The sequence below is a fragment of the Diabrotica virgifera genome, chromosome 7 (genome assembly GCF_917563875.1).
Source record: "Diabrotica virgifera virgifera chromosome 7, PGI_DIABVI_V3a".
NCBI classification, from domain to species: Eukaryota; Metazoa; Arthropoda; class Insecta; order Coleoptera; family Chrysomelidae; genus Diabrotica; species Diabrotica virgifera.
Genome location: NC_065449.1, coordinates 14,898,187 through 14,912,969, shown reverse-complemented (window position 1 = coordinate 14,912,969; position 14,783 = coordinate 14,898,187). Strand labels below are relative to the sequence as shown.

Here is a 14,783-nt window from a genome sequence, read left to right as displayed (position 1 = left end):
ATGTTGCCGAGCTATGAAACCAGGTGTCACTTTTCTGAACTTGCACGGTCCCAATAGTAGATAATATTTCAATCAATAAATTGATGCAAGTGGGAGGCCTACATTCAGCAGTAAACAAATATAGGCTAATTGATGGTGATGCATAGTTTACATAATATGCTTTCCCAAATATTCTAAAATAATTGTTTATGTTCACAAACCATCCCTTACACAATTAAATCAGTTCGACATCAGCTCTGAGATGTCGTAAAAGCGTATCGAATATTAAAAGAACAGTAGGGTTGTAAAAGATGAATCACAAATCAGCTGATTTGTTCGGCTGTTCAAACTTCTACTGTTAACTGGACTAAAACGTGCGTCGACTGTCAAATATTCCTCTTTGGCACCCTACTTTATAACATACCAGGCCTCAGAGGTGGATCGACCCATTTAGGGCCGACTGTTGTTCATTACAATAATTAAGAAAAGAGGGAAAAAATTGTTAAACTCCTTTATAAAAGGTATATTTAATTTAAAGAATCTTTTGCCAGCTACATCACAGGACGATTTCGAATTAAAGAGTTCGTCATCAGTGTTGCTAACAGGTTTTATATGCATAATTAATCAAAAACGCTAAAATTAGTTTTTTTCAGTATTTTCGATTGTTTATTTGCATTTTGCGCTTAAAGTAAGCATTTTACGAAAAAATAGAAGAATAACTTTGGAGTTAAATAAATCCAAATTATCAAAAAACGCGATTTCGAAGCAAGAAAAGCAGTTTTTTTTATAATGTATTTAAAAATTGTTATAAATAAATAGGTTGTCATGTAAAATATTCGATAAATTTTTAAACATAGTTTAATAACACAAAAACAAGTATAAGCTCTTGAAATGAAATTGCTCTTTTTTTTACAAAAGCCACCCGCCTAAAACAATTGCGCTGTGAATTAAAAAAAAATTTTTCGGTTCTATGCTCGACAAAACTTCAATAAAACGAGAAAGGTACTTTGTAAAAGAGAACTGAAATTAGCTTTGAAAGTTACTCTAGAAAGGTGCTATATTTTCGCGTCTTCTCTACAAAATAATGCATGGACCCTTAACGCGAAGACTACTACGAAACTAGAAGTATTTGAACTGTAGATATACATATAGAAGAATCCTGAAGGGACCGAACATACTAAAGACAACTAAATCATAATACGAGTTAACGAAGCATGTAAATGTAGAAAACTATCAAAATAGGGGAGTGCAATTAGAACGAAAAAATGCATTGTTTCGGAAAAATTCAAACAAAATTATATTTTTCTAAAACTTTTTTTGTTGATTTATATACATGTTAAATAAAAAGTTCTACTCGCAGATTTAGCCGCTAATTGTTTATTAATTGTTTAAACAATAACAATTGTTTTGTATAAATAATTTTAAAAATATAGATGAATTCATCATTTTACTTTGATCAAATATGTTTCTATTTTGTTTTTGATTATGCTGAATCCGAATATAGCATTACAATTTGAAAATTCTTATACAGAAGCTCGGATACAGTATGTCTGCGTAGCTAGGAACCACATGGAAAACTTTTTTTATTATCAATTTTACGAAAAAAAGTTATTCTTCATAAAATGCTCTGTATAGTCAAAAATCTAAAACTCAACCATCAAATATCAATTTTATAAGAGTTTTGTTAAAAATATGAATTCCGTTAAAGAGTAAAGTACCTTTATATTCCAGAATATAAAAAAATTATATTATGAAAAGTTGTTTGAAATTGAAAACTATGTTTAAATATACAATTACATCATTCTAATCGAAAAAATATTTTTCAATTTTTTCTCAAATTACGGATACTCATCATCATTTTATTATAATTATGATAACTATTTTATTATCACTTTTACGAAAAAAAGTTATTCTTCATAAAATGCTCTACCTGGTCTAAAATCTAAGATACAACCATCAGATATCAAACTTTTCAATTTTATACGAGGTATGTAAAAAATATGAGTTTTTTTTAAGAGTTAAGTGCCTTTATTATTCACAATATTTTAATTAGCAGGATGTAATTGAACACTGAAACATATTTTTGAATTAGAAATAACTTTTCTTTATAACAATTTTCGATATTGTGAAATATAAAGGTAATAAATACATTACTCTTTAGTGAAATTCATATTTTTTGATATACCTCGTATAAAATTAATAAAATGTGATATTTGATCATTGCATCTTAGATTATATACGATGGAGAGTATTTTATAAAGAATAACTTTTTTTCGTAAAACTAATAATAAAAAAGTTATCAATATGTTACAAGTTACGCAAACATAATGTATGAGCTAAAAAAATTTTTTTGTTGAATATTTATTTTTAAATGTATTTTAGGCAAGTTTTACAGAAAAAAGTTTTGATCACTTTGTATAACCATTTTTTTAGCTGGTAATTTTCGGTTTTTGTATTACATTTTTGTTATCTTTTTCAATTTTCTCAAAAAGAAATAGTCTATTTCATTTCTAAAGTAAAATAATTTAGTGCATTTTAAAGATTACATACTAAGATTTAAGAAAGTATCTACAAAATTGTAATAAATTTGTTCAAACTTGAGTAATATCGTCTTAAAATGGTGGTAATTCTGTAAAACTATGTAAAACTACGAAGTTTTCAAAAATTATATTTTTTGAGGCGTGTCGTATCATTTAAATTAAATTTTTGAGATTTTTTTTAACGAAACATCGTTTAGTAATATGTTTGAAATGTAAGTTGTGCAAAATTGAGAGTTTTATAAGAAAAATGGTATCAGTTACACATTTTTAAATCATTTTTAAACAAAATTCATGTAAGTCTTACTTTCCGCCCACACCGTACTTATGCCCATACATTTTATTTCTTTTTATTACAACCATAAGATAGATTAATTATTCTTCTTTCATGTCCAATTTGTAAAATTTCATTTGATCTATTAGTTAAAAAATTACATTAAAATATCTCAATTGTGCACTTCTCCGAACGCTAGTTTTCAGTGCGCCAATGTTTGTGAGAAGGGTGACTTTAGCGCTATAAATAAAAAATTATAGAAACTACAGATTTATTTTATAAAAATTTTTATTTAAGGTTTTTTTTGTAGAATTTTCTGAATTTTTCAATGGTTAAGTCCGTTTTTTTCGGAAGTTTACATTTTCGGAGTTATTTAAAAAACATCTAATTTCGCAGTGCATTTGTTTAATAAAAAATGAAGCACCCACTTCTCGAGTGGAACTTTTTGATATGTTGTTTATTAAACATTTCTTAATGAAACTACAAAAAGTTCTATCTTGTTTGATTTTTTCCGAAGTGAAAATCTATATGCACTCCCCTAAAATACGAAAGTTTGCAATACCTGCGGCAGGTCATCAATAAGCGCTGACTAAGTAAAATTACATTTCTTTGTTCGGTGTAGGAAACAACAGAAGCGCCTTGTCATAGCTGACCCAAAATTATAATCTATAAAACTACAGTACAGAATACCGAGCAACGATTATCAGTTTATCATTCATCCATGTAAGACAGTAAGAGCAGGTAGATTAGTAATTTGTATTGCTTCTGGGATTTAAGTGTCGTTCTTTAAGAGGAAACAGTAGCGATCAACAGGTAGCGAAAACGCGTTCCAAGATTGCGGCTGTAATTTTGAATATTTTTTCGAGATATTTGGCACACGTATTCGTAATATAATAAAGAATGGCGGTACAGAGCCCAATTTGAAAAATATATTAATATGTGGAAATTACTCTGTAATTAAATACAATATTAAAAAAACGAGCCTGTACCGCCATTAAGAAAAACAAAAAAATACACTTTCTTCAAATAAACTTTTTTATCCGATGCCTAGATTTTGTGTAATTTTGGAACTACTAATGAAATAAAACATTTTAGTAGTTCCAAAATGGCACAAAATCTAGGCATCGGATAAAAAAGTTTATTTGAAGAAAGTGTATTTTTTTGTTCTTCTTAATGGCGGTACAGGCTCGTTTTTTTAATATTGTATTTAATTACAGAGTATTTTCCACATATTAATATATTTTTCAAATTTGGCTCTGTACCACCATTCTTTATTATATTACGAATACGTGTGCCAAATATCTCGAAAAAATATTCAAAATTACAGCCGCAATCTTGGAACGCGTTTTTGCTACCTGTTGATCGCTACTGTATCACCTTAATAAAGTTCTTTCATCTTTAATTTGGTGTTTCACTATCGGCGATAGAAGTTTGAGCTGAGCCGAGTTTATTCACTCAGTTTTCCAAATGCTGTCCACCCAAGATCGATTCTTCTTTTCAGTTTATGGGTTTGATTTTCCCTGCTATCATAATTTAATGTACTATGTACTATGTACTAAGTACTTATATTTATCTACGAGTTCCCTTTCTTGCCCACCTATACTCATGTTCAGGTTGGTTACCAAATATGCCATTATTTTTGTTTTCCAGATGTTTGTATTTAAATCTATATTTTCTATAATTACGAGTTCCTGTACCATCTCTCTTGCCATTCCTAGATTCTGATGATCTAGGAATCTAGGATCTAGGAATATAGGATCTAGAAATCTGGGAAAAATAGCCCTATTGTTAAAAACTTAAATGGATGAATTTTTAACACACATTTGACTATCACAAAGGTTAATAAGCTAAAGCCAGAGTCCCTCCCTGTTTTGGGAACCTACCCTAGTTCACAAGTTGAGGAAAAGACCTTTCGGAAGTTAGGGCGGCGTGGCAGTGTCATAAAAAAACTAATTATGTGATAGAAGAATATTATGTAACACTTGTCTGAGACGTTACTACATCTAGTCTGATTAATGATAATGTACGAATAGTTTGGCTTCAGCGGGAATTTATTAAAATTGGAAACTCCTGCATGAGACTCGAAAATATTTATTAATTTTGTGAACGTGAGTTTGTAGAGTTTTGTTGATTGATGTTTTTGTGTCGGATATATTTTAAATAATGATTTCAAATATATATTCCATACTTTAATTATTTTATACCTATTTATCTCTGATTGGTTGTTCATATATTTTTACGAAAATGACTTTTCCTAAAAATTGTCATATTATGTGTTTATGTTTTCTGATTTGTGGAGTGGAATTTCACTTATTTCTTTCGAGTTATCATTTAAAGGTGTAATTGTACTAGCTTTTATTAAGTTGTATAATTGTTATATAAATTACATGCAAAGGGTGTCTACCCCCCGTTAATAATGATAATATTAATGATAATCCTCACTTCCAGGCAGTGGCGGATCCAGCATCGTTAAGAGGGAGGGCCGATTGTCCAAATTTCTATAAAAGTCAATGACTGTTTTTGTAATCTTTATATATAATTAAAAAAAATTTAATCACTTGGTTTGAAAGGGGGGACCGATCACCCTCATCGCCCCTCCCTGGATCCGCCACTGCTTCCAGGATGAAATTTTTTAAATTTTTTTAGTTTTATAGTTTTTAAGTTTTATATGATTAAAAAAATAAGATTTAGCGCAATTTTAAAAATTTCAAAAAATTCACACGCATAATTAAGGCCTTTAACATGTCTATTTTTTATAGACTCGTAGATAGAGTGTACATATTTTCAAATTGCATTTTTTTTAGGAAAAAAAAACCTTTTTTTGGAGATGACTGCAGGTCTAATTTTTTTATTTTATGAATTTGGTCAAAAACTATCTTATGTTTTTGTATTATCTTGTAAACTATCTTATGTATTAATGTTTTACATTATTTTACAAGATTTTCAATAAAGTGTGCCACCTTCTGAAAAACTGTTTTTTTTTCGGGAATCTGGGGGATTTTTCTCACTTTATAGACTTCAAAATAGATTAAATGAAGGTTATTTTGTAGGTTATAAATATATAATTTATTTAAAGTAGGTAACTGACCCCTTTAACGCACTCAAAAATTGGGCAAAACAACTTTAAACCCATAAAAACTATGTTTTTGCAAGGTTTTTTAAATTTTTTTCGGGTTAATTATATTTTTTTAGATCGATACAACCTGAATCATTGCGTCTTCAACTGATATTCAAAAAATATATATACAAAATATAAAAAAAAATATAAAAAAAATATTTTCAGTTCTCAAAGAATCAAATTGAACCATCATTTATGCTAAAAACCATATTTTCAAGGGATATTCGGGGGTTTTTACTGGATTTTTCTAATTTTCTTCCATTATGCGCCATACATGGCATGTTTCAAAGTATGTTTTTGAAACACATGAGCAAATATTTTTTAGCCGTAGAGAAATATACGCAACCTCATCTTACGCGAAAAACCCGGTTTTCAATTGTTATTAGATTTTTACATCTTTTATCACCATTAATCACTAAAAAAATTTTACACACTTTAATCGCATAAAACGCAAAGAAATGTGTTTCGCCCAATTTTTGAATGTCGTATAGAACTCAGTTACTTCCAATTATATAACCTATAAAAAAAACCTTGATTTTATTTTTTTGGAAAATATAAAATGGTGAAAGTCCCCTACTAACCAGGTCTTCAGATTTTTGCAGGTGGCGCAATTACGGAAAAATATGGAAAACATTTGGAATATATTTTTTATAAAATATATATTATAAAAAAAATTAGTCCTGCAGCCATCTCCAAAAACAATTTAAACTCTTTTTAAAGGGGGGTAGCGGGCTAAAATTGTGCCGAGTTTTATTTTTTTAATAACATAAAACAAGTAAAAAATTTAAAAAACCAATTTAGGTTGTATTGATCTCAAAAAATATGATTAACCCCGCAAAACCCTTAAGAACCTTGAAAAAAGGTTTTGGGGGGGTTTGAAACTGTTTCTCTCATTGTTAAATAACGTATAGGACACAGTTACTTAGAATTATATATAACCTATAAAAAACCATTATTTGTTCTATTTATAAGTCTATAAAATGGGGAAAATCCCCAAAAATCCCCAAAATACCAGTTTTTTTGGGTTTTTGAAGGTACCAAAGTTACAGGAAAATCTGGAAAAAACAATCTTTATGTGAATTTTTTTGAAATTTTTAAATTGGTTGCATCTCACCTAAAAAATAAAAATAATAAAAACGAAAAACTAACCTTTTTGATGACAGGGGGAGGTGAAAGGGGGTGGCGGGTTAGAATTGCGCTAAGTCTTATTTGTTAATCACCTAAAAGGTAAAAATACTTTTAAAATATTTATACATTTATTAAGTCTAAGTATGTCGTCAAATAAATGGACATTAACCTTTAACTACCCGCGCATCAAGTTATAACATAAATACACGCCTTGCGTACTTTATACGCCACAAGAAAATACACTTAAAAACAGCGGATTTGTTTATTTATTTTTTGAAAATTACACTTTTTTGTTTTTTATAAACCTTATTCGGCATCAGCGAATACTTGGAGTCCCTTCTCAGTAAGCCAATTGGGATTTATAACTGGAATCTGATTATATGATAAATAAAATTACTAATGAAAATTTTTTTGAAATGTGATTTTTTAAATGAGAAAAAAAGGTTGTTTATAAAGAAAAATATATTTTGTGCCATAATGACTAAAAAACAATTGAAAGATGTACTTATTTTACTATAATCGTTGCGTATATTGTCCACCACCGGAAACAAAAAATAATAAACTGTAAATTACGATCTTCCCAGAACCCCGATTATAACGAAACTAAAACCAATTGTAAAGCATATTCCAGTGATAGGTTAGATAGATAAACATGGTCAAAAATTAAATTTTTAAATATATTTGCAGTAGAATTTTTATATCTGGCGTACAAAATACGCCAGCGCGTGTAGTTAAAGGTTAAGAAGGAATTATGCGCTGAGCTGTGAGCTGGTCTATTTGCTTAGCTGGCCACCAGCCGTCTTACACCTTCGGCCAAAAAACGCAGATGCGCCCAATATTCCACTAGAAGTGATGGTCCAAGAGAGAGAGAAGAAGGAAGTTGACTGGACTACTAGGAATACCTCTTGAATAGAAATTTATTTTTATAACGATCTAAAATATTTACCAGAAAAACACAATAAAAGTAAAAGTAGAAGAAAAACTAATTGAGCCAAATGGAGCTCGCAATGGGATAAGACATTCAATCTGATCGTGGATGAAATAATAAAAAAGTAAGAATGAAAAAAGAATACCAAGTGAGAGAAAAGAACTTATAATCTGTTATGCAGATGATACAATACTAATCCTTTAAAGTGAAGATGACTTACAACGTATGCTGCACCATTTTAATATAATCACCAGAAATTTTAACATTTTCCCCAAAAAAGACAAAATGCATGGTTCTAACGATAAATCTACTATGATGTAAATAGTTGGACGAGGGTGAAGGGCCAGATAATAGAATAAGAAGTGATGGAGGTTAAATATCTAGGCATCACACCAGCTAGCTACGGAAAACTCAAAACAAAAGTGGAAAATCAAGTAAATATAGTTAATAGAACCACAGGATGCCTGAATAAAACAATATGGAGAAATAAAAATGTTAGGACAGCAATGAAAGGCAGAATTTAGAAAACAGTCATCAGACCTATTATAAAAATCGATAGTAAGATACTATGAAACAGAGCTAGAAGTACAGATATAGGACGGATATGAAAAGTGGAGAATATCAAGGACCGGGTAAGAAAGAGAAGAGTAGAATCGAACTACAACAAATAAAGTAGTAAAGATGGCGATAGAAGGTTTCCCACCAGGAAGACGATCGGTGGGAGAACCACGAAAACGATGGAACTTACTGGTAGCACATTGAAAATCAGACAAAGCCGTTATACACATACACACACACACACACACACACACACACACACACACACACACACACACACACCAAAAGAAGAAGGAGATAAGAAGCTAAGGACTAATTCCTTCTGCTTCTACCGTTAAAAAAATCATAATTTGTTCTATTTTGAAGTCTACAAAATGAGGAATATCCTCAAAACATCCTAAAATACTGTTTTCGGGTTTTAAAGGTGCCTCAAAATTAATCTTTTTGTTAATAAAATATTAAATTTTTCGGCCGTATTTTGATTAGATATTAACAATACAGAAAAAATATTTAACTAATTAATATATTTTTACATTAAAAAAAGGATTAAAAAAATAATTAAATCATAATTTTCAGATCCATTAAAATATTGATAATTTAAACAATCTAAATTTTCCCATATACGCAACACACATCTGTCTTAAATTAACAAACACATTATTTAACGGAAAAACATATTATTTTTCTGCAGAAATATTAAAATTAAAGAGTTATTATTTATATTTATTATCGAAACATGAATTAAAATATTTTAATTTTTTTCTAGATTTCCTCTTGCTGGCTATTCAATCGTCTACATCAACATCCAACCATTACTGCGCAGCTGTCTCCTATTTTTGCAAATGCAGAAGAGTATCGTCGCCTTTTTTCAAGAAACGTTCGTTAAAGTTTTAATCTAAAAATAAACATTGTCACACGTCACCGAAGGAAGCGAGAGAGGACACCCAATTAAAATCGCATCACTAATGATAGAGAGAGACCAGAACAGATAATTAGAAAAACAAGTTGCAGAAAGAAAGCACAGGACGGGAAATATGGAAAATGCGGAAAGTATTCACAGGCGCACATCTGCGGCATGCCAGTGGACCGACTGACTGTGATTTTTCATCATATTTTGCATTTTCCGCGCGCGCTCAACTTGGAAAAACCGTGGTGCACGCTTTTTTCACCCGGCGCGTATCAATTTATCAAAATCGCCACACTCAAAGAGTCACACGAACGGTTTAAACGGTGTGAATCACTCAAAATCACCTCAACAACAAGATACACCCGGGTATCGTACGGATTGCAAAAGACGTTGACGAATGACAGTCGTGTTTAGTGAAAAATACAAAAACAAACGCTGAGTAAGTGTTTTTAGCGTATATGTCGATAAGTTACCGGTTGGTTTTAAAACAAAACTGTACACATTTGTGGACAAAGTAAGTAGCCTCTAGTTTTCAACAAATAAAAACTTGCAGTAATAGAGTGCACAGTATTACAATAAATATATAAATAAGTGACAATAAAACAAAATGTTACCAACAAAAAAGTCTGAAAATGAATTTTTAACATAAATGAAACGTTTATAAATATCAATTTAGTGAAAGAAGTTTGTCAACATTTTAAAACATATCAACAATTGATCTTAAAGAGACAGAGTACAAAACTGCTGTGACAACCTAAACATTTGACTACTTTTTAGCTACTTATTAAACATGTTCTAAACCCAACCGTCAACAAAGACTCTTATTCGTGCGATGTCAGTAGATGTCTGGAACTGCTAATCGAAGACAATGCATCTGGGCAGTGAAGTTTCTTCAACCACCGGTCACTACGACCGCAGTTACGGAAATTTGACAGCAGAAATGCTCGCGGAAAGAACTATCGACGGTCTCCTTGCTGAGCATCCTGGAGAGTTGGTGAGAACTGGGTCTCCGCATGTGGTTTGTACCGTTTTGCCGCCTCATTGGAGGTCCAATAAGACTCTGCCGGTGGCTTTTAAGGTTGTGGCGTTGGGGGATGTCGGGGATGGGACTGTAGTGACTGTGAAAGCGGGGAATGATGAGAACTATTGTGCGGAACTGCGGAATGGTACTGCTGTTATGAAGAACCAAGTGGCCAAATTTAATGATTTGAGGTTCGTTGGCAGAAGTGGAAGAGGTGAGTTTAGATATTTAAACAATATTTACTCTTTACAAAGAAATCAATATATTATAGTACTATTATAGTAGATAGTATTTAAGATATCCTTAGACGATGTTTTCAACTGAACCAATTAGTCTAAGAAGAATAATTGACAACACAAGGTCATATAATACTTTTTCTTTAAATAATAATTTAAATTTTTTTTAAACCTAGGTACTTATAATCTCTATTTTCGTGTTCTTTTTCTATCTCATCATCATGCTCTTGTGGTAATACCTGGTCATGTCTTGCAAAACCAAGTTTATAAAGGACGTAGTGGTTAATTTGAAATCCAATATTTCGGCATTTCTATATCCATTGTCCTATTATTTGTTCTAAAAGTATTTTAAAGATTGTGGTAAATCAGAAGCAACCTTGTTTTAGCCAGTTTTGCTTCAGAAGTAACAGCTTTTGTTGCTTTGAATCCTTTTATAACCTTTTTCCTCTATCTGAGTTTTATTGGTGCGTCATGATAGATGTAGATTGCTTTAATAATTTTTATTGGTTACTAAACAATAAAACCACATCTAACTTATTTTTTCCATCGCTTCTTATAGTTTAGTAAGAGAGACATATTCATAGGCTTTCTTTAGGTCTATAAATATATGTAGTTCCTTTTACAGTCGGTCCAGTCCTCCTCACTTATGGCTATATCTGCCAGTATCCTATGACTTCTACTCTCATTCCCATGATGCCACAGCTCTTCCTCTCCTTCTTCTATTCTATAGAATATATATATATATATATATATATATATATATATATATATATATATATATATATATATATATATATATATATATAGTTTAAGATCTTTTACGGCATCGCTCGTCTTTCATACTACATACCCGTATGATATCCCTCAAGTATCCCGATATTTTAGCTGCATTTTTTATTTTTTATTTGTTTTTTGTTTTTCTCTACAATATATCTATCAATTAATCTTCGACCATTAATCAATTAATCTATTACCGGCTTCATATATTTCGACGTATATTATCTGATGGGGTTCTTGATTATAACCATTAACTGAGCCTTTTCGTGTGATATTAACATGATTAACTTGTTTGCCCTTGTACTGAATCTGTAAAGAGGGCGCTGGAATTCATATTCACTTTCTTCCATGCATAGCAGAGGATACTCAAAGCTCTGTTTTCCATTTTGTAACCAATGTTTTGTAACCAAGAGATATAGGAAGAAGACGAACATCCTGGTTACGAAATCTAAGGGAATGGTTTAGTCTGAGCTCTAACCAATTATTTAGAGCTACTTTAAGTAAAATAAGAATTACCTTGTTGATATCCAACCTTCAATAGAAGCTGCAATAAGAAGAAGAAAAAGAAGCAATGTTGCTTTCTTAAAGAAATTGGGTTTTAAAGACGTTTGGACTGAGGCTATACCCTTGCCAGATTCTTACCGACACGTTTATTTCTTCGATCAGTTCTTGTTCAGTTTTTATTCTTTTCAACGAAAACATTTCGTTTATAAATTCGCAAAGTCTGTGTGTTATTGCGTTGCCGCTCCTGCAAGACTCAGATCAGATTTATCGATGGATTCTTATGTAGATTTTTCTTCTGAATCCAAATCTGAAAACGGTATTTCGATATTTGTAACCGTCTTCTATATAATCGACCTCAAAGTCTAAAATGTGACGTCACAATCGTTTTATTTCCTGCCGACACACTACACGTCCAGCTGAAATCGTTGCTATAGTCGGTTCGCTAAACTCAGACACAACTGTTTAGTGTTTACCGAGTTTAGCGAACCGACTATATTAAGTAGGCTAGTTTTTTAACCTCGATTTGTTAAGCAAAGCATAGGTTACCTATTTACATTTGAGTTTGACACTTGATACGTGAATGTCAAACTAAATTTTTAATTAAGTATTAATAAAACATCAATGATATTTTTGATAGTGAATTTAATTATTATACAAAATAAATAAGATGTTCAAAAATACAATTTTAGTATATTTTAAAAACAATAATTTATTAACAGCTTTAAAAAGGTTTATACGAGTATACGGCTTCCCCTTTATGATAAATGGACTGTTCCATTTGCTATGAAATTAAAATATAGTCGGTTCGCTAAACTCGACACAACTGGCTAGTGATTTTAGTAGGTCATTTTTTTGTTTTTTTGCGAATTTTGCCAAAATCGGCAAAATTACTAATTATTTAGTAATTATTAACTAATTAGTAATTATTTTTTTTGGCAAATTGGCAAAATTATTGACTAAAATCACTAGCCAGTTGTGTCTGAGTTTAGCGAACCGACAGTATATGAAATAATATTGTTTGGTATAAAAAATTATGGTCTGATATGTGCAATTACATCCTTCTAATGGAAAAAAATATTTGAAGATTTTTCTCAAATCATGGATACCAACAACATTTTCATTTATAACTCTTTTATTTTTAATTTGACGAAGAAAAGTTATTCTTAATAAAAAGCTTCTTATATTCTAAAATGTATGATGCAACCATCATATATAAAATTTTATTAATTTTATACGAGGTATATAAAAAATATAAATTTCGATCAAGAATAAACTACCTTTATAGGTCATAACATTTAAATTAGAATGATATAATTGCACAATAAAACATAATTATTAATTCTAAACTAGTTTTCATAATAGCAATATTCCATATTATGAATTAAAATACGTAAATAAACAAAGTTTTCGTTATGATAATGCTCGCATTTTCAGCTTGTTTTTATTGCAACTGTTACGTTCCCTGCTTATTTCTGCATATTTTTTATTGGCGTTTTTCTGCTTCTTGATTTGGATTATGTCTTTCAGTTAGACTCTGTCAAACGCTTTTGTGAAATCCACAATTCGTAGAAAAAGAGGTTTGATGAATTCTATGGCTTCTCTACTCGTTGCCGTAATATAAAGATCGCGTCGGTTATAGATCTGTTGATCCTGATTCCTTGTTGTTCTTCTGATATGTCTACGGTGTTAAGTAGCTTCTGTGATAAGATTTTTGTTAATAATTTTGATGTAGACTCAAGCAGCATTATTTATCTGTATTTATGTGGGTCGAGTTTTAGTCCTTTTTTGTGTATCTCTATTGTTATGTTTGTTCTTCATTCCTATAGATACCATATCTTATTATTTTTTTAAATGCCAATTCTGTCAGGATTTTTGGACAAGCGTACTAAATAAGCTCTTTATTGTTACCATCAGTTCCTGGAGATTTCTGTTTTTTATATTCTTGATTACTATTTGTATCTCTCCACCAGTTATATTTTGGTCATTTTCCATATTTACATTACTGTAGTCTTTTTCTTCGATGTATATTGTATATATTTGTTTCATTGTACAGCTTTAAGGTGTTCTATTCAGGTTTCATGTTTTAGAAAGTTTGTTGAATGCCCATTATAAATTATGAGCTCACAAATTTTCTGCTTCTATTCTTGGTATGCTTGTATTCTTAATTCTTAATTCGTTGTTATTGATTACTGCATGTTAATCGTACGGATTTTATTTCTGCATTTCTCAAATTCTCCCATTCATTATTTATACCTAGTTCCTTAGGCAGCGTTTAGACACCGCGACAAATCCGAGCAATTTATCGATATCAATCGAGTTGTTTCAATTTATCGTTGTGTGTAAACGGTACATCGCAGCGATTTATCGGAATTGAATTGGAGTTGGTATCAGATTGCGGATTGCATCAATTTATTGTAACTATCGAGTTGTTTCAGTTTATAATCAAACGCGACAATATATCGCAGCGTGTAAACAGCTTTAAAAAATCAATAAATCGTAGCAATTTATCGTCACAATAAATTGCTCGCATTTAACACGGCCTCTAAACGCCACTTTAGACTGTTAGTTTGAGATATTGATCTATTTAAGTGTCTTTTGTAAAAATCTTACGCTCTTCTTGTAGCAAACATACTTTAAATACTCTCTCTCGTCTGAGTTATATTAAATTATTTTTGTCTTCTTCAATTAGTTGTTTTCTTTGGGTTTATTATAAATCGCATCCCATTTGTGATTTCTTTTAAAAATGACCAATTAATTTTTAACAATTTCTTATTTAAACCGCTTCAAAAGAAACATCGTACAAAACTCCTCCATAT

General features: G+C 30.6%; 1 protein-coding gene across 1 annotated transcript in view; it reads left to right on the top strand.

Annotated features, from left to right (window-relative positions):
* Window positions 1-14,783, top strand: part of LOC114339748 (runt-related transcription factor 1-like) — a 132,118-nt gene that overhangs the window by 11,743 nt on the left and 105,592 nt on the right. Inside the window, exon 2 of the mRNA XM_050655896.1 lies at window positions 9,289-10,664. Within this exon, the coding sequence (XP_050511853.1) occupies window positions 10,298-10,664 (367 nt within the window). The 5' untranslated portion in view covers window positions 9,289-10,297. The remainder of the gene's footprint in view (window positions 1-9,288; window positions 10,665-14,783) is intronic.